We start from the raw sequence: 18,705 nt of genomic DNA on the forward strand, positions 1-18,705 counted from the left end.
TCCTCCTTCCGAATAGTAGTGCCGAAGTCACATCTCATATACTCAGTTTTAGTTCTACTAAGTCTAAAACCTTTGGACTCCAAAGTCTCCCACCATAATTACAGTTTCTGGTTCAGTCCTGTTCGACTTTTATCAACTAGCACTACATCGTCCGCGAAAAGCATACACCAAGGGATGTACCCTTGTATGTCCCTTGTGACCTTATCCATCGCTAAGACAAACAAATAAGGGCTCAAAGCTGACCCTTGATATAGTCCTATCCTAATCGGAAAGTCATCCGTGTCTCCATCACTTATTCGAACTCTAGTCACGACATTGTTGTACATGTCCTTAATGAGCCCGACGTACTTCGTTGGGACTTTATGTTTATCCAAAGCCCACCACATAACATTCCTTGGTATTTTATCATAAGCCTTCTCCAAGTCAATAAAAACTATGTGTAGGTCCTTCTTATCCCTATAGCGCTCCATAACTTGTCTTATTAAGAAAATAGCTTCCATGGTTGACCTTCCGGGCATGAAACCAAATTGGTTCATAGAGACCCGCGTTATTGCTCTCAAGCGATGCTCGATAACTCTCTCTCATAGCTTCATAGTATGACTCATCAACTTAATTCCCCGGTAATTAGTACAACTTTGAATATCCCCTTTATTCTTGTAGATCGGTACCAATATACTTCTCCTCCACTCATCAGGCATCTTGTTCGATCGAAAAATATGGTTGAACAGCTTCGTTAGCCATACTATAGCTATGTCTCTGAGGCATCTCCACACCTCGATTGGGATACCATCCGGTCCCATCGTCTTACCTCCTTTCATCCTTTTCAACGCCTCTCTGACCTCAGATTTTTGGATTCTCCGCACAAAGCGCCTATTGGTGTCATCAAAAGAGTCATCCAACTGAAAGGTTGTGTCCGTATTCTCACCATTGAACAATTTATCAAAATACTCTTGCCATCGATGTCGGATCTCATCCTCCTTCACCAAAAGGTGCTCCCTTTCATCCTTAATGCACTTAACTTGGTTGAAGTCCCTTGTCTTTCTCTCACAAACCCTAGCCATCCTATAAATGTCCTTCTCTCCTTCCTTCATACTCAAACGTTGGTAAAGATCCTCGTATGCTCTACCCTTTGCCACACTTACAACTCGCTTTGCAGTCTTCTTTGCCACCTTGTACTTCTCTATATTATCTATACTTCTGTCATGGTACAAGCATCTATATCACTCTTTCTTCTTCTTAATAGCCATTTGGACTTCCTCGTTCCACCACCAAGTATCTTTAGCCTCGCGCTCCACTTCCTTTGGTTACTCCACACATCTCTGAGGCCACCTTCTGAATGTTGGTTGCCATCTTCTCCCATATGTTGTTTATGTTCTCTTCTTCCTTCCAAGAGCCCTCTTTGATAACCCTTTCCCTAAATACCTCTGACGTCTCCTCTCTCAGTTTTCACCACTTTGTTCTTTCAATTTTAGCTTGTTTATCCCTACGGGCACGCACCTGAAAACGAAAGTCTGCCACCAAAAGCTTATGTTGAGAAACAACACACTCCCCTGGTATCACCTTGCAACCCAAACATGCTTGTTTGTCCTTTCTTCTTGTGAGGACAAAGTCAATCTGGCTAGAGTGTTGTCCGCTACTGAAGGTCACTAGATGAGATTCTCTCTTTCTAAAGAAAGTGTTGGTTATCATCAGGTCAAAAGCTACCGTGAAGTCCAGAACTTCCTCCCCCTCTTGATTCCTACTACCATACCCAAAACCTCCATGAACTACCTTGAAACCTGTGCTTATAGTACCTACATACCCATTAAGATCTCTTCCTATAAAAAGCTTCTCACTACTGGGTATAGCTCTAATCAGGCCATCTAAGTCTTCCTAGAACTGTCTCTTAGCACTCTCGTCGAGGCCTACTTGGGGGGCATACGCACTAATTACGTTCAAGACCATATCACCAATGACAAGCTTGACTAAGATAGTCCTATCTCCTTGCCTTCTCACTCCCACCACACTATTCTTGAGGCTCTTATCAATCAAAACTCCTACTCTATTTCTATTCGCAACTGTCCCTGTGTACCAAAGCTTAAAACCTGTATTGTCCACCTCCTTCGCCTTCTGGCCCTTCCATTTAGTCTCTTGAACGCATAATATATTTACACGCCTCCTTGTCGCGGTACCAACTAATTCTCTTAACTTACCTGTAAGCGACCCTGCATTCCAACTGCCTAAACGGATCCTAGTTTGTTCGACTAGCTTCCTTACCCTTCGCACCCGTCGAATCAGATGTGAAGACCCTTGCTCATTTTTCACTACACCCGGGTGCCGATGTAGCGCGACACTAAGGATGCGATGACCCGATCCTTGATCACTTGACACCGTGCCCAGATCGCGACACGGTGCGTCACGGGGGTGACGACCCAGCCCTTGCTCATTTAACACCATACCTGGGTTCCGATATGGCGCGTCACTAAGAGGGTTATGCCCCAATGATTTTCTTTCAGGTTTCATCGCCATTAGAATGGCTAGATTTAACATTGGCTCGCCATGCCTATCACAACCCTTTTCCTTTACCACGGCTTGGGACCTGCTACTAAAATATAAAACACTTGCAACATGAAACACTGATGTATGAAGTAGATGAAATATTTGAAACATATACTTGAAACATGTGTATGGAATAGATGCATCATCTAGATAAAACACTTGCAACATGAAAACACTTGCTGTAATGTAAGACTGAAACAACGGAAATCATTAAAACACACTCTTGCAACATGTGTGAAAACATATGCAACATCCAAATAAAAAACGCTTGCAAACATACGTCTGAAAACAGATGAAACATTTTGAACAAACACTTGCAACATATACAATATCTCGATCTACTTTTGCAGCATCACATGAAACACTTGCAACATACCTACGAAATATCTGAAACACTGGAAACATAGGCTTGCAACATGCGTTTTTCACACTTCTTCCATACGATGCAACGCAAAGCGGGGGAGCGGCTGGTTCCGGCTAGCCGATGGCCGAGGATGGTGGCGCGGCCTGACAGCGGCCAGCTGCGCCTATGCCTGCGCTTGGCCTGGGCCTGGCTAGCAACGACCTCCTCTCTTGGCCGCTTGGCCTAGGCGTGGCGGAAGATGGAGCACAGCAGGGGACGGAGGTGCCGCGGGGACGGAGGCACGGGGGATGGCGGCCGCGCCAGAGTGGGCCGCGACGCGAGATGGAGGCGCCACAAGGGATGGCGGCCGTGGCGTGGCAGAGTGGGGCGGGCGGCCACGCCGTGTGGCGTGGAGTGGGGAGACAAGTGCGGAGTGGGGAGATTTGATTTTTTTTCTAGGTCCGGACAGACGAAAGCTCGAGCCTGAGCATTAGCTTTATTTGTTAGGCCATTTCACTGTACAAAGGACCGTACGGAAAGTTTCATAAACGAATCCTGAAAGTATTAATACAGTACGTAAGCTATCTAAATATGTTGTAAAAGATAATTCTCTTATTTGTCTATAAAAAACATCTTTATTATTATTTACCCATGTCTCACTTTCTCTTTTCTAATCCTTCTCACATTCACTGTGTCTAAACCTACCCCTCTGGTACCATGATAGTCAAGCCCTCCTCTCTTTTCTCTTCCATATGACTTGGCCATAAAGCTATTATTGTACTTGTTCTTATGCAGGCCCAAGAAATTGTTCCCAAGATTTGGCACCTGTGCACTTACTCTTATGTGCGGCCCTGTTCGCTTGAACTTATCAGCCGTGGTATAGTGTTTTTATCTCACAATAAAACAACATCAGTCGACTTATCAGTCACAAAAAGCATCAGCCGAACAACCATATGATTGTCCCAAGAAAAAAAAGATGATGGGCTATTAAGAATTATACCATTGTCCTTACTCAAATGTGTAAACACGTGACCTATGACTCTTCATAGGGCATGTTAAGGGCTAGCTAACAAATTAGACTAAATTAGCTATAGTGCATCCAAACAGGACAGTCAATAAGTGAGCTAATTCTTGACTTCAACTAGTTATTAGCCAACTAACTAGCCTATCTTAGCTAATTTAGACTAATTTTTAGCCCCAACTAATAACTAGTCATGTGTATCAAACAGACTTGTAATCTTGTCAGTTACTTTCTCCGTTCCAAAATACTTGACCTTATCACATTTAAATTTTGTTATAAAATAGTTGTCATTCTCACTTTTCAATGCATCTTTTTCTTCTTTCAAATACACATTTTTTTTCTCAATACATCTTTATCTCTATTTTTGGAACAGAGGGAGTACATGTAAAGTCTTTTACCTTGAGCATTAGTATCTGTGATAGATCCTAAAATGTCTAGTGTTCTGGAATAGAGGGAGTACATGTCAGTATACCACATTTACATATACTCCTATGTGCGCATACATGTCTGGTAAAAGAATGTACTCCTGAAAAAGTAGAGGTGCTGAAGTTTTTAGGTAGAACATGTGCTTGCGACCTTGCGTGTCATAGGTTGTTTGGTGTCGCTTTTTTTTTCTTGGATCATGGCTCTCGATTCCAGATATCTACTCCACTCTATTATCGTATGCTCGCTCCCTTTATTCCCCAACTTATTTACCGAAGTGGCTCCGTTCGGTTTTGCATTGGAGTCGTCCAAACTCCAGAGTGCCTGGCACCCGTCCAGGAAGAACTGAAGAAGGAAGCATACAGTAACTGGTGTGTACCTATATATATACATATTCCTATCACTATCAGTCACCCACTCACCCAGCACATACGCCAACAGGTAATACATACATCAAAGTCATAGCCTCACAGGAGACAACAAAACACTAGCAGTAACAGAGTGTGTATATTATACAAGAGTTGATGGTAGCACACACTTTAAATTGCAGCATGTATTCCTTGGCTTCTGCCTCCCCCCTCTTGTGTTTACACTGTTACATTACATTGCGCGAAACTTACACTGGATTGGATCAAATCTGTGAAAAAACAAGCATTTCATCCAGTGGATGCTGGATACATCATGTAATGTAACCAGGGGACGGCGGGAGGGAAAGATTCACTAGTAACCATTGTTTCGTTCTTTCATATTTCATAACACACCAGGATTAGATCCCTCAGGCAGTCAGGCTCCTCATCAAGTGTCCAGGTAGTTTGCGGCCATCATCAGCTCCAGGGTGATCTCCGGTTCGATCTGAAACTCAGTTGTCTCCTTCCCACTACAAAACCGAACGAAATTGAGATTCAGTCAGCAAACCAACAACCCAAGGGAATGCAGGAGAGGCTGCTAAGCATATTATCATCCATTTCTCATTGCAACATTGTGGCAACATCTGCTTTCACAATTCTATAGTAAGAAGGAACAGTCAAGGCATGGGCGCCTACTAGTCCCATAGAAAGTTTGTTGTACAAGGCAATGCACAATACAATGGAACACAAACTAAAGTTCAGTATGCTAACTGGGAAACAAATAAAACAATGTGGACACCAAAATCAGAACAATGAATGAATTTACTTTATCTGCAACCAATTAACATATCTTCCACGGTTCCACCAACAAGAATCCTAGGAACCAACAAATATAGGGTGTTCAAGCTATCTCGACTGCACTTCAAGTTTTGGTAATCAACTAAACATTGTATGTGACAGTCTTATTGTCCTTGTCTGCCTCCCTCACATCAAAATTCTGGACCATACAAATCTTCAATAATAGGCCATCCAAAGTGTTGAACCAAGAGCTATAAAGGAAGCACGGACACCATTATTATATTTGATGGAACTCTGACTGACACTACCCAGTCAATTCTAGACTAAACATGTCCACCAGCAGGAAACAACAAAACTACACTCTCAATGAAATGCAGCTATCATCGGATCAACTAATCATCACCAAGACAGCCAGACTTTAACTCAATCACTAATAAACACTTAACTATTTACTGAGCAAAGGGATGGACAAGTCAAACCAGTAAAATACTTCCCTCCGTTCAAGAAAGAATGCAGTTCCAGGTTTGGTCCAAGTCATCTTAACTTTGAGTATCAAACATTTATTACTTCAAATAGGCATACTATGAAAATATATTCCATGATGAATCTAATGATACATATTTAATATAATAAATATTGGTATTTTTTATATGAATTTGGTCAGACTTAATAGGGTTTGATTGAATACTATTCTAGAATTGCATCCTTTCTGGGACGGAGGTAGTAATTAGGAGGTTTACGCACCGCTAAAATCTTACGTTGCCAGCATTAAACTATACAATTGGGCTCAACTTTACCAATTGGGCTCAACTTTAACATTTATGAACGTATCCCATGAAATGGTAGAGCCAGTAAACTAGGGCGAATTCGTATGACCAGTAAGGCAGCAACCTACCAACGCAGAAGAAAAAGCAGGGCAAAACCATCAAGGTGTCTCGTGTTTGATAATATTGAGCAGAAACTGTAATGAAATACAAGTCCCACAGAAGTTTGTTGTACAAGGCAATGCACAATATTAGGTGGGAAACAAATAACAATACAGATACCAAAATCAGAACAAGGACTTCACTTTAATTGCCCACCATTTAAATTTATTCTTAGCCATCTAATATCTTCCACCAACAAGACACCTATTTCTTTTTTATGGTGTGGGTGAGGGAAAGAGAGGATTACCACATGATTCATTAGTTAGTAGAGCTTTTTGGCGGCATGGAAAACATGAGGTTCAGCAGTTTTGCAAAACATGATAGTGAACCTTATGTAGTTCAAGTTATCTCAACATGCACTTCAAGTTTTGTTAAGCATTGCATATAATTTAGTCCCCATGGCTATTGTCCTTGTCTGACTCCCTGACACCAACATTTTTACATCATCCACCATGTAACTCATTAACATTAAAAATGAAGTGCCAAATAAACAGCTAAAGGAAGTACAAGTGCCCTTAATTTTGAGGGTATTTTTAAATGCAATGCAACTAAAACACCAAAGCTCACATTCTTGTGTCATGCAGTTTTGCAATGCAACGAAACACACTTGTGATTCTTGACTGAAGAGGTCCATAAGGCAGTAAACACCAAAGTTCACATTCTTGTGTCATGCAGTTTTGCCATCATAGGATTAACTATATGCGTTACTAATACAGCCTGGTTTTAATTCATTCTCTCAAAATTAAAAAATGGGTACCGAGCCTTAAATCTTTACTAAGCAAAGGGATGGATAAGTCAATGGGTAAAGTAATTATGATGGCTTACAACTTGAAACAGTACACACAGCAGAAACCTTAGCTTGACAGAATTAAACAACAATCTAATTAGGCTCATGTTCAATACTTGGTACAACAAGTAAACTAGGACAAATTTGCATGCTAAACCAGCAAGTAAAGACGGGCAAGACAAAATGCAATTGGTTCTGCATACTCTGTATAGAGCACGCTAATTGATGTAGATTGGACTTAAACACTAAGCACCCTGTGCACAATTAGGTAGCAAGATGGAATATTCTAAAAGCTGATTAAGTTGCTTTGTCAGAAGGTAAAATTCTAAATTGCCACACTCGGTTTGTTTTGGACCACTGAACAAGTGAACAATGACATGAAAGACAGAACAGTGATGCATGCTACAAAACATGGTAAGGTTTGTCATTGTTCTGACGGGCAGTGTGTCAATCTCTTGTGGATATAATTCCCAAGGAGAATATGTGAACTCCGACAAAGAGCCATAGAACGATGGAGTTGTTGCTGGTTCTCAATAGATTATTAGATGCAAATAGGTCGTTTTACCCTACACACGAACTGTGGAGAACAGGAATAAGGAGGGGAAAATAAAATCCATCAGAGAGCCCTTTGCTCTGGATATTTAGGAACTAGTTTAAGAATTTATTACAGGTTACCAAACTAATGCAAAACTCATAAATGAATAATTGGGGGCAGAGGGAGAACTGAAAAACACAAAATAATATGTAACGTAGTACAGATTCTAAATAGCATCAATCAATGGCAGATTTCGCTGGTTAAGCAAACTGTGAATGGGCTGCCTAAAAGTAACAAGCGGGCTATTGTCTTATTGGTGAAAGCCTGGAAGGGGAAAAGGGATGACGATTTCGAAAGTGGAAAGTAAGCATAGGAACCTGGAGTAATGGAGCGACCAGTAGAAATACTGGCAGATCTTTTCAAGGATGTGGGTGGGGATCTCCGGGAAGCGGACCTCGCCCTGGCGCGTCTCGGAGAAGCCGCCTGGTGAGGATGACCAGAGGGATGGATGTGATGCGAGGACGGCGCGCTGATGGAACGGAAGAGGTGATGAAGGGTACCCTACCTGGCGATGTGAGCATGTTGCGGAGGGTGTTGGAGACCATGGCGGCCTTCTTGTCGACGACGAATTCGAAGCCCTCGGCGCTGATGAGCTTGACGACGCCTGCGGTGTCGTCGTCGTCCTCCTCCTCCTGGGGCTGGTGGTGCTCACGCGGCGGAGGCATCCTGCGACCTGCGGCGGATTGGATTGGGATTGAGGTTGGTGTGGGTTCCTCTGTTGATTTGCTCTCACAAGTAGCGGATTAGGTTAAGCTATCGATCATCCAATGAAGGAAATCCGATGTACAGGTATGATCATTTATTGTTGGTTGCGTACATAACACGGCTGTACATACATACACCCGATAACTTTTGCCAACAAAAAATCAATTTTATTAGGAACATATATAGGAGTAAACTGTAATCAGATCAGATCCAAATACAAATACCTATAAATAGATTTAAGTTACGTGCAGGTGCTCGGTTTCCCATGGTCTAGAACCGGGCACGTGACGTAGGGTGGCGGCGGCGGTCGCCCAGTTGCGCCACAAACATGGTGGGAGAGAGAGAGAGCGGGGCCTTGTTTAGATCGTAAATTTTTGTAATCTCTGAACACTGTAGTATGTTTCGTTTGTATTTGACAAACTTTGTTCGATTATGGATTAACTAGGCTTAAAAGATTCGTCTCGTGATTTACAACCAAACTATATAATTAGTTATTTTTTTTACCTACATTTAATGCTCTATGCATACGTCCAAAAATTAATGTGACGGAGAGAGAGTAAAAAAACTTAAAATTTGAAGGTGATCTAAACAAGGCCCGGGAAGGAGCCGGCTCCCAGAGGGAGAGGAACGTTGGGTTTTTTTTTTCTTCCAGAAAAGCATCTACATTAAACACCACTCACAGGCAAATCGTCTTTTACAAGGTCCATTACGAAGGTACTTGGCTCATTAACATATCTGAGCCAGACTCCAACACATAAGCTCCGTGAAGAGCTAAACAATCTGCCACCTTATTACAATTTCTATTACATAACGAGACAGTACAGGAAAAAAAAACTCGGATTGCACAACATCTCGTATCTTGAAGACCAGAGCACCTACGCTGCTTCGGTCTACACTTGACGACTTGACGGCAGCAACTAACATTATGGCATCCATTTCCAAGACAATTTGCGACATTCCCAATTGCGCGGCCTGAAGTACACCTTTGTAGGCCGCAATTGCTTCAGTATGCAATGCCGATGAAGCATGCACAAGCTGCTAGCACTTCCCCATTGTTGTTCCTTATCACAAAGCCCCATCCTTCAGATCTTTTAGTTGGGTCAAATAATCTATCAGAATTAATTTTGTAAATATCCTCCTGTGGAGGTCTCCATGTGCGCTGAGCTGCACATGTTATTTTCTTTTCATTCCCATGAAGCTTTTCAAATTCCATCAGGTGGTAGGATTCAGAGCCACCAATCTCATTCACACTCGGCATCCTCCCACCACCATTAGCCCTGTTTCTAGCCGACCACCATCTCCAAAGCAAGATAACATTTAGTTGTATATGTTAGTTGATCTCCACCAATAGGCCGCCCTTGCCTCTGCTCCCTGATCGGGAGAGCCCAACCCTAACTGATTGGTGGGCCCCTGTCGCACAACACATATATATAGAGGAGTGGGGAACTGGGCTCGGGTCACAAGGTTGAAACGGAGCCGCTACCCACCTACAGAGAAAACCCTAAACCGATCATAAAGACGTGCTGTCGGCGACGGGATGTGCCCTACCAAGCTCACCGTCGCGCCTGCAGGGTTCCACCGTTCCACTGCAGCACCACCAACGTCTTCTACACTGTTACAGTGACGTCTACCCGCTGCGGTGCTACTGTCCCAGGCGAGTGGAGAAGCCCTAAAGGAAGAAATCGTCCCTGGATCTACGGTTACACATAGAGGTACACATTCGATCCTCACAATGGTATCAGAGCTTGGTTGCCTCTATGTAACCCTAACCCTAACCGGGTAAAAGCAAAGCGAAAAGGGACCGGGGGTGGCGGACGTCACTGGAACCCCGGTCACCACCGCCACTGCATGGGGAAGAGATGCCGCACCGCCGTTCTCACCGGCGCACGGCAAGAACAGAAAAGATCCATGTTCGGATCAGAGAAAAGAAATGGGAAAAGGATCTCAAGAACCCTAACCCTAACCCGCGCAGAAAGCTCAGAGAAGAAGAAGAGTGGGTTCGGATTGGCCGAACCCTAAGACCTAACGCCAATTTCATCCCCATCCCAATCGGAATCAAATCCGAAAAGAAAAGAAATCAAAGAAAAGAAAAATCCAAAGAAGAGAAAAAGAACAAGGGTCGGCACACGAACCCTAACCCTAGATCCTGATTCGGATGAACTCCAAAGAGGAAAACCGAATCGGTCGAATCAAAAGAAAGAAAAGGAATCAAAGAAACCCTAACCCTAATCCCCACCTATCAGATTCGGATAAGAGAAGAGAAATCCAAATCACAGAAGGGGAAAAGGGGAAGGTCGGATTTCGAACCCTAGATCTAAACCCTAGTTCGGATAAGAGAAAAGGAGATCCAAATCCGAAGAGGGAAGGGGTGGATCTACCTCGCCGTGTGTCGGGATGTCCCTTCGCCAGCGTGGGAGAAGAAGAGCCGAGTCGGCCCTTCGCCGGCGTGGGAGAAGAAGAGCTTGGCCAAGGGGGCACCGCGGCCAGGCTGCTCGACGGCGGCGTGCTCACCCGTTGAGGAGCACGCGCGCCGGCGAGGGGGCTGGCGACGGCACCATGGTCGCTCCACCGCCCGCTCGCTCACCGTCTCGCCTTCGAGTCGCTCTCGGTTGCGCTCGCCTCGCTGCTGTGTGAAGAGAGAAGAGAGAGAGCGAAGAGAGAGAGAAAGGAAAGAACCGAATGGCCTCTAGGGTTTGAGGACCGCGGCCGGAGAAGGCTTTTATTCAGCCGAAATGAATGGACGACCGTCGGATGCGATCCGACGGCGGATCATGATCGGGCCAGCAAAAAGGCCCATGCGGGCGCGAGCGGGAGGCCGTTTTGCCGGCCTAGGCCCAGGTTGCGGCCTAGGCGCCGGGAGGCGCGGCGCGCGTGGCTTCTGGGCCAAAATTTTCGCGCTGGGCCGCGCTGTGCGAATGGTTTTGGGCCGAAGGAACAGTACAGAAAATGAATCAGTTTTGTTTTTTCATTTTCCAGTAAAGATTTTATTTCTTGGAAAATGAATAAATGGCTCAAAAGAAAAATAGAAAAGTAATTTTTCCTTGTGGGTAAAATTCAAGAAATTGAGTATACGTTTTCCGCTGCTAAAGAAAAATATATTCTCCAGTGATTTTGAACCGACGTGATATTTAACTGGAGAAAAAGAAAGGTTTTCCAGTAAAGGTTTATTTTCTGGAAATTGATTAATGGATTAAAGGAAATAAAAAAAGCAATTTTCCATGTGGGTAAAATTCAAGAAAAAGAGAGTTTTCCCACAGCCAAAGAAAAGTTGTTTATACTCCAGTTATTTTGAACCAATATGGTATTTAATTGAAAAAAAGGAGATTCGACATGATTATGATGTTGTTATTTTCTGACCAGCGTTGTTAATAACAATATCATAATTTTAATGATTTATGCATTAATTCTACTTCTGCCAAACGGTGATGTAGAATTAGTATATAAGAACAGTTGTAAAAGTTAATGATTTATGCATCGATTCTATTTCTGTCCAACGGTGATGTATAATTAGTGTGTAAGAACAATTATGAAAGTTAATGTTTTATGCATTAATTCTATTTCTGTCCAACGGTGATGTAGAATTAGTGTATAAGAATAATTGTATGTTTTGATTTTGACCAACGCTGGAATCAAGGCATGCAAATGGTGTTATTTATATGTTAAGAAAAAGTTTGACCTGGTTTTCATCTTATCTAAGGTGGACTGGGTAGTCACCTCATCGTGTTCCACTGAGTTTTGTGGCACCGGTGAGGGAGACAAAAGAGAATGATGCCACTTAGGCAACTAAAAAGAGGGATTTTGAATCCTAAAAGATGGTCCTATGACTTTTGTGCATAGGAAGTGGGTCACTGCCAACAAAAAAATGTTTGGCTGTGATAAAGAACATGATTGAACCTGCAATTATGGGCTCAATCCTAGAATATAACACGGTCACCGAGTACCTCGATAGAATAAAGAGTTAGTTCACTGGCTCTTCAAAGATATATGCCACTCAGCTGATGAAGCAGCTGGCGACAGATTGTTAATCTGGAAGTGGTGGCATAAAAGAGCTCACGATGCGTTGTCGAAATTATGACATTGTCGTTTAGGCCATATTTTGAGGGGGAGAATAGAAAGACAAGTTAAGAATAATATTCTTCCTCCATTAGAGCTCTCAGATTAAGAATAATGCAGGGAATGCATAAAAGAAAAGTATGTAAAGAAGATTAAGAAAGATGCCAAACGAAATGCAGGAATTTTATAGATTATTCACACAGACATCTGTGGTCAGTTTTTTTTAAAGAGTATGGATGGAAATGATTCATTCATAACATTCACAGATGATTACTCCTGTTATATCTACATTTATCCAATCAAAGAAAGAACAAAAGCATTGGATAAATATAGATATTTAAGTCAAAAATTGAAATTCAACGCAATTTAAAAAGAAAGATAGTCAGGTCTGACTGAGAGTACTACGGTCGGCATACCCTAAAAGAATGGCATAGTAGCACAGTATTTTACACCGGGTGAACCTCAGCAGAATAGAGTAACTAAAAGAATCAATCGTACCCTGATGGATATGGTGGTCAGTATGATAAGTTACTTCACCTTACAGTTGAGCCTGTGGATGGAGGCGTTAAAAACCTCATTCATATTCTCAAAAGAGTACCAAGTAAGTCGGTGCCCAAAACACCATATGAGTTGTGGACAGAAAGAGTGCTCTCACTAAACCACTTGCGTGTGTGTGGGGGAGCCCTGCTGAGGCTAAAGTATTTAACCCAAACATTAGGAAGTTAGATCCCAAAAAAGTAAGTTGCCATTTGTTTGGCTACCTAGAAAAGTCAAAAGGTTTTCATTTTCCACTGTCTAGAGAGACATACAAAGTTTGTGGAAACGAGACACGCTGTCTTCCTAGAGGACGAATTGATGAGGGGGAGCATGGTAGCTCCAAAAATTGACCTTGAAGTGAAGCGGGCGCAAGCACCCACTCCAATGATTCATGAGCCATTTTTCTCACTACCTGTTGTAGCTGCACCGACAGTGCTAGATACTGTAGTGCCAGCACCTGTTGTTATCCCACCTATGGCAACAATGAATGACGATGAGGAACTTGTTCTTCAGGATCATATAGAACCCATTGCCACACATGAGGGGGAGCAACAACAGCCTCAAACAGAAGATGTGCCAAAAGTGGAGGCCCCTAGAAGGTCTCAAAGAGTTAGAAAATCAGCTATTCCTGTTGATTATGAAGTGTACAATACTAAGGAATTTTAAATGGAGGATGATCCCACCTCATTTGAAGAAGCCATGAGAAGTGATCATTCATCAAAGTAGCTTGAGGCCATGGAAGATGAATTGAAATTAATGAATGCCAATAAAGTTTAGGACTTGGAAACAATTCCTAAAGGAGCCAAAATAGTAGGTTGTAAATGGGTCTACAGAACAAAACTTGACTCTCAAGGGAATATAGAGAGATATAAAGCCTGACTTGTGGCAAAAGGCTTTGTGCAAAGAGAAGTGATTGATTACAATGAGACCTTTTCTCTAGTCTCATGTACAGTTTCCTTTAGAATCATAATGGCATTAGTGGCATATTACGATTAAGAATTACATCATATAGATGTAAAGACGACATTTCTCAACAGAGACTTAGAGGAAAATATTTACATGGCACAACCAAAAGGTTTTGTCATGGAAGGAAAAGAACGAATGGGATGCCGCCTAAAGAAATCCATTTATGGATTAAAACAAGCTTCAAGATAGTGGTACTTGAAGTTTAATCTGACAATAAGGCATTTTAGGTTTGAAGAGAATGTAGAGGACAATTGTGTCTATACAAAGTAAAGAGAATGTAGAGGACAATTGTGTCAATACAAAGTTTAAGAATGGAAAGTTTATCTTCCTTGTCCTGTATGTAGATGATATCTTACTTGCTAGTAGTGATGTCAGTCTACTACTAGAGACAAAGAAATTTGATATGAAAGATCTTGGTAAAGCTTCGTTCGTTCTAGGATCGAGATTCACCAAGATAGAAGAAAAAGGGTATAAGGGCTATCACAAAAGGTATACATGGAAAAGATCTTAAAGAAATTCAGTATGCACAAATGTAGTCCCTCATCTGCTCCTATAGTCAAGGGCAACAGATATGGGGATTTTCAATGCCCCAGGAACCAATATGAGCTCAATCGATAAAGTGAAAGTGGTTCCATATGCTTCAGCTATCGGAAGCTTGCAACATGCTCAAGTATGTACGCGTCCTGACTTGGCATTTGTTACCGGGTTTTTACTTGGCAGATTCTAGAGAAATTTTGGAACAGAATACTGAAATTGATAAAGAAAGTCTTGTGTTATTTGCAAGGAATGAAAGGCCTCATGATGACGTACAGAAGATCTGATTGACTCCACATAGTGGGATATTCAGATTATGTTTATGCGAGAGTGAATACATATCCAGACGTGGATTTTCTATCATCTCGTAAAGGGAAGCTATTTCATGGAAAAGCTCAAAGCAAACTATCACTACATCGTCCACAATGTATGACGGTTTATAGCGTGTTATGAGGCAACAGGCAGGTGAACTGACTAAAGAAATTCATACCCAGTTTGAAGGTGGTTGACGACATCTATAGACCACTTAAGTTATACTGCGATTATAATCTGGCAGTACAGTATGCTCACAACATAAGTCAAGTGGTGCTGCCAAACATATTGACATAGAGTATTATGTTGTGATAGATAAAGTCCGGGATCAAGTCATAAGTCTTGAGCATATAAGTACAGAAAAGATGCTCGCGGATCCGCTTACAAAAGGCTTATCACCCAACATGTTCAGAGAATATGGTGTTCAGAGAACATGTAGCTAGCATGGGTTTAAGGGAAAACCTAAAATTCCTAGACAAAAGAAGGCCCAAAGATAAGTATCTATTTCAGAACAGAGTAGTGTATTGTAGCTGTTAAGTCTATCGGTAATGGACCATGACGATGAGACATGCTCTATGCGCTAATCTGTAATCGAATGAACAAAAGTAAATGATATGAAAGTGAAAGATGGAATGAGATCAAGGGGGAGAATGTTAGTTGATCTCCACCAATAGGCCCAACCCCTTGCCTCTGCTCCCTGATCGGGGGAGCCCAACCCTAACTGGTTGGTGGGCCCCTGTCGCACAGCACATATATATAGAGGAGTGGGGAACTAGGCTCGAGTCACGAGATTGAACGGAGCCGCTACCCACCTACAGAGAAAACCCTAAACCGATCCTAAAGACGTGCTGCCAACGACGGGATGTGCCCACCGTCGCACCTGCAGGGTTCCACCGTTCCACTGCAGCACCACCGACGTCTTCTACACCGTTACAGCGGTGTCTACCCGCTACGGTGCTACTGTCCCAGGCGAGTGGAGAAGCCCTAAAGGAAGAGATCGTCCCCGGATCTACGGTTACACACAGAGGTACACATTCGATCCTAACAGTATATTCTTCTCCGATTCCCATATCTTACTAATTACTTCAATTCCAGATTGGCAAGACACCAATTCAGTTCTGATATCTTCCATATTTAATAAACGCCAACACAACTTTGCATACTTACATTTAAAGAAGAGATGCCCACAATCCTCGTCAAGCCTTTTACAAACTGGGCAGATGGTATCTAATTCTACACCACGCCTGGCCACATTTCTTCTAACAGGAAGGCTATTATGTGCTAGGTGCCATATAAACATTTTGATTTTGTTAGGGATTTTGAGTTGCCATATCTTAATCCATTGGAAATCACCTTCATACCCATTTGCACATACAGAACTAGAAGCGTCCCTTCCTGTAAGAGCATCTCTTCTCGCGACAGCTATCTTGTAAGCTGATTTGACTGAAAATAATCTATTCACATCAAAATACCAAGCGGGCCAATCTTGCATATGCTGATTGATTGGAATTCTTAATATCTCTGTTGTATCCTCTGGCCAAAAAATATCACATATTAACCGCTCATCCCATTCACCAGTTGTTGGATCTATAAGTTCATTAACTCTTGACAGCAAGCAGGACCTCCTAGGTGTTATTGGTTTTCTTGTGGAGCCTTTGGGTAGCCATGGATCTTTCCATATTTTTACATCAGCCCCATTCCCAATTAGCCATATAATTCCTTCCTTCAATAGTTCAGCACCTCTCAAATACTTCTCCAAGTATACGATATTCTAGCTCGAGGAGTGCAATGGAGAATATTTGAATTTAAAAAGTATCTTGCTTTTAAAACCTGCGCACGAAGTGTATTAGGATTAGTAAGCAATCTCCATGCTTGCCTACTCAACATTGCTAGATTAAAGAGGTGCAAATCCCAAAATCCTAGGGCACCCTTCTTCTCAGATCAGGTTAGCTTTTCCCAACTAAGCCCGTGGATTTTATTTATTTTGTCCATTTGACTCCATCAATATCTCCTATTAATCATACATAGCTCATCACATAGGTTCTTTGTAAGATCAAAACATGACATAGCACAAGTGGGAATGGATTGTGCTACCGCCTTAATAAGAATTTCTTTGCCAGCTTTGGAGAGGAGTTTCTCCTGCCAACCATGAATTCTGCTCCAGACCTTCTTTTTTGATGTACTCAGATACTTTCTTTTTTGATTTCCCAAATATGTAATCCTAAATAGCGTTCGCTCCTTGCTTCACACCCAATGGAGAGGTTGGATCTGACTTGACACCTAATTTGTTCACTTGTGTTGGGACTAAACATAACTGATGATTTATCTCTGTTAATTACCTGTCCAGATGCCTGTTCATATACTTCCAAGATAAGGTCTTAGTTCTAGCGTATCACTTGCCCTTGCTTTCATCAATATCAAAGAATCATCAGCAAAAAATAGATGGTTTACTCTTGATGCGTTTCGACAAATCTTAATGCCTTCAATCCTTCCCTCTTGTTCAGCTTTTTGCAGCATTGCTGATAAACCTTTGCACATAAAATGAATAAATAAGGGGAAAGAGGATCGCCTTGTCTTAAACCTCTTTGGGGGCAAATTCGATGAGTATACCCTCCATTAACTTTGATTTTGTAAGTAACCGAGGTCACACAGTTCATATCAAGCTACACCCATTTTGAATTAAAGCCCATCTTTATGAACATCTTTTTTAAGGGCAGTCCCAATGAAAGAAATTAGTAGTTTCTATAACATAGGATACCACACAAAAAATACTGCTTTCCAACCCATAGTTTCTATGAGTAATAATTATTTTCTCTTTCTCTCTCCCAACTCTATCTTCTTCCTCCAATGGGAGTACGGCACGAGCCCCTAGAAACTGGTGGTTTCTCCCCAATGACGATTTCATGGTTTCGGGTCAAGAGAAGACCTGATTTCTTCATGAGAAAATCATTTCTAAGATTTTTGCTCTCTTTCTTCATTAATTACGTTGCCATGTCAGTGTTTTGCCTACGTGGCAAGTCATTTAATGAGGATAGAAACCATCATCAATACACCATTGGGACTGCCCTAAGAAGGGCCATTCGATCCTATCATATGCTTTGCTCATGTCTAACTTAATGTCTGTGATTAATCGTCCTGGAATAAAAGCACTCTGAGAAGGGGAGATGATATCTGGCAAGACTTTCTTTAATCTATTTGTAAGAATCTTAGCGATGAGTTTATATAACACATTGCATAAACTAATTGGCCGGAAATCTTTTAATACTTGTGGTGAGCTTATTTTGGGTATCAAGACAATAATAGTATCGTTCCAGCCTACAGGCATTGGCCCTCCATTAAGGACATCTAGTACTTCTTTTTTAACATGATCGCGACCAAAACATCTTATAAAAAATAGAGGGCATACCACTGGAACGCCCATGGACCATCGGACGGCAGGTTCGTCAAAACTAGCAGATACCAATTCCGCCAGCCCACGAATTCCGCCCGCTTTGGCCCACAAAGCGAGCCCAGTTTTACCCTCGCGTGAGGCGTGACAGCCGACGACGGAGACGCACTACAGTGTGGCGCCGCTGGGAGCGAACACTGCACCATATCATGAATAGAACTCCATGTAAAACAACAGGCTTGTCCAGCTCTTGATCGTCGCCGCGAAGTTACAGGGGCCCACCGGAATAAGCAAACCAATTAATCTTGTCCATGACGGCATGACCGCATGTGCCACACGTATATTTATATAACTCTGTGATCCCAACACTCTGAATTATACTCACAGGATGACACATGTAACGTCAGATTCAACCAGCTGTCTAACCAGTAA

General features: G+C 42.3%; 1 protein-coding gene across 1 annotated transcript; it reads right to left on the minus strand.

Annotated features, from left to right (window-relative positions):
• Positions 1-4,800: 4,800 nt before the first annotated feature.
• Positions 4,801-8,643, minus strand: LOC136521358 (uncharacterized). The gene is made up of 3 exons (XM_066515091.1): positions 8,284-8,643; positions 8,096-8,201; positions 4,801-5,202 (listed from the first exon to the last, which is right to left on the minus strand). Exons 1-3 carry the CDS (start codon positions 8,441-8,443, stop codon positions 5,121-5,123), a joined length of 348 nt encoding a protein of 115 aa, XP_066371188.1. The 5' UTR covers positions 8,444-8,643; the 3' UTR covers positions 4,801-5,120.
• Between the last annotated feature and the right edge of the window lie 10,062 nt (positions 8,644-18,705).

Source organism: Miscanthus floridulus, chromosome 18 (genome assembly GCF_019320115.1).
Source record: "Miscanthus floridulus cultivar M001 chromosome 18, ASM1932011v1, whole genome shotgun sequence".
Taxonomy (NCBI): domain Eukaryota; kingdom Viridiplantae; phylum Streptophyta; class Magnoliopsida; order Poales; family Poaceae; genus Miscanthus; species Miscanthus floridulus.

Bases quoted from the DNA above. Each gene is read 5' to 3' on its own strand.
- LOC136521358 (XM_066515091.1), bottom strand. From the start codon at position 8,443: ATGCCTCCGCCGCGTGAGCACCACCAGCCCCAGGAGGAGGAGGACGAC. The intron at 8,202-8,283 runs GTAGGGTACCCT...CATCCTCACCAG, and splicing joins CAACATGCTCACATCGCCAG to GCGGCTTCTCCGAGACGCGC. The intron at 5,203-8,095 runs GTTCCTATGCTT...TCGGTTTTGTAG, and splicing joins TGGTCGCTCCATTACTCCAG to TGGGAAGGAGACAACTGAGT.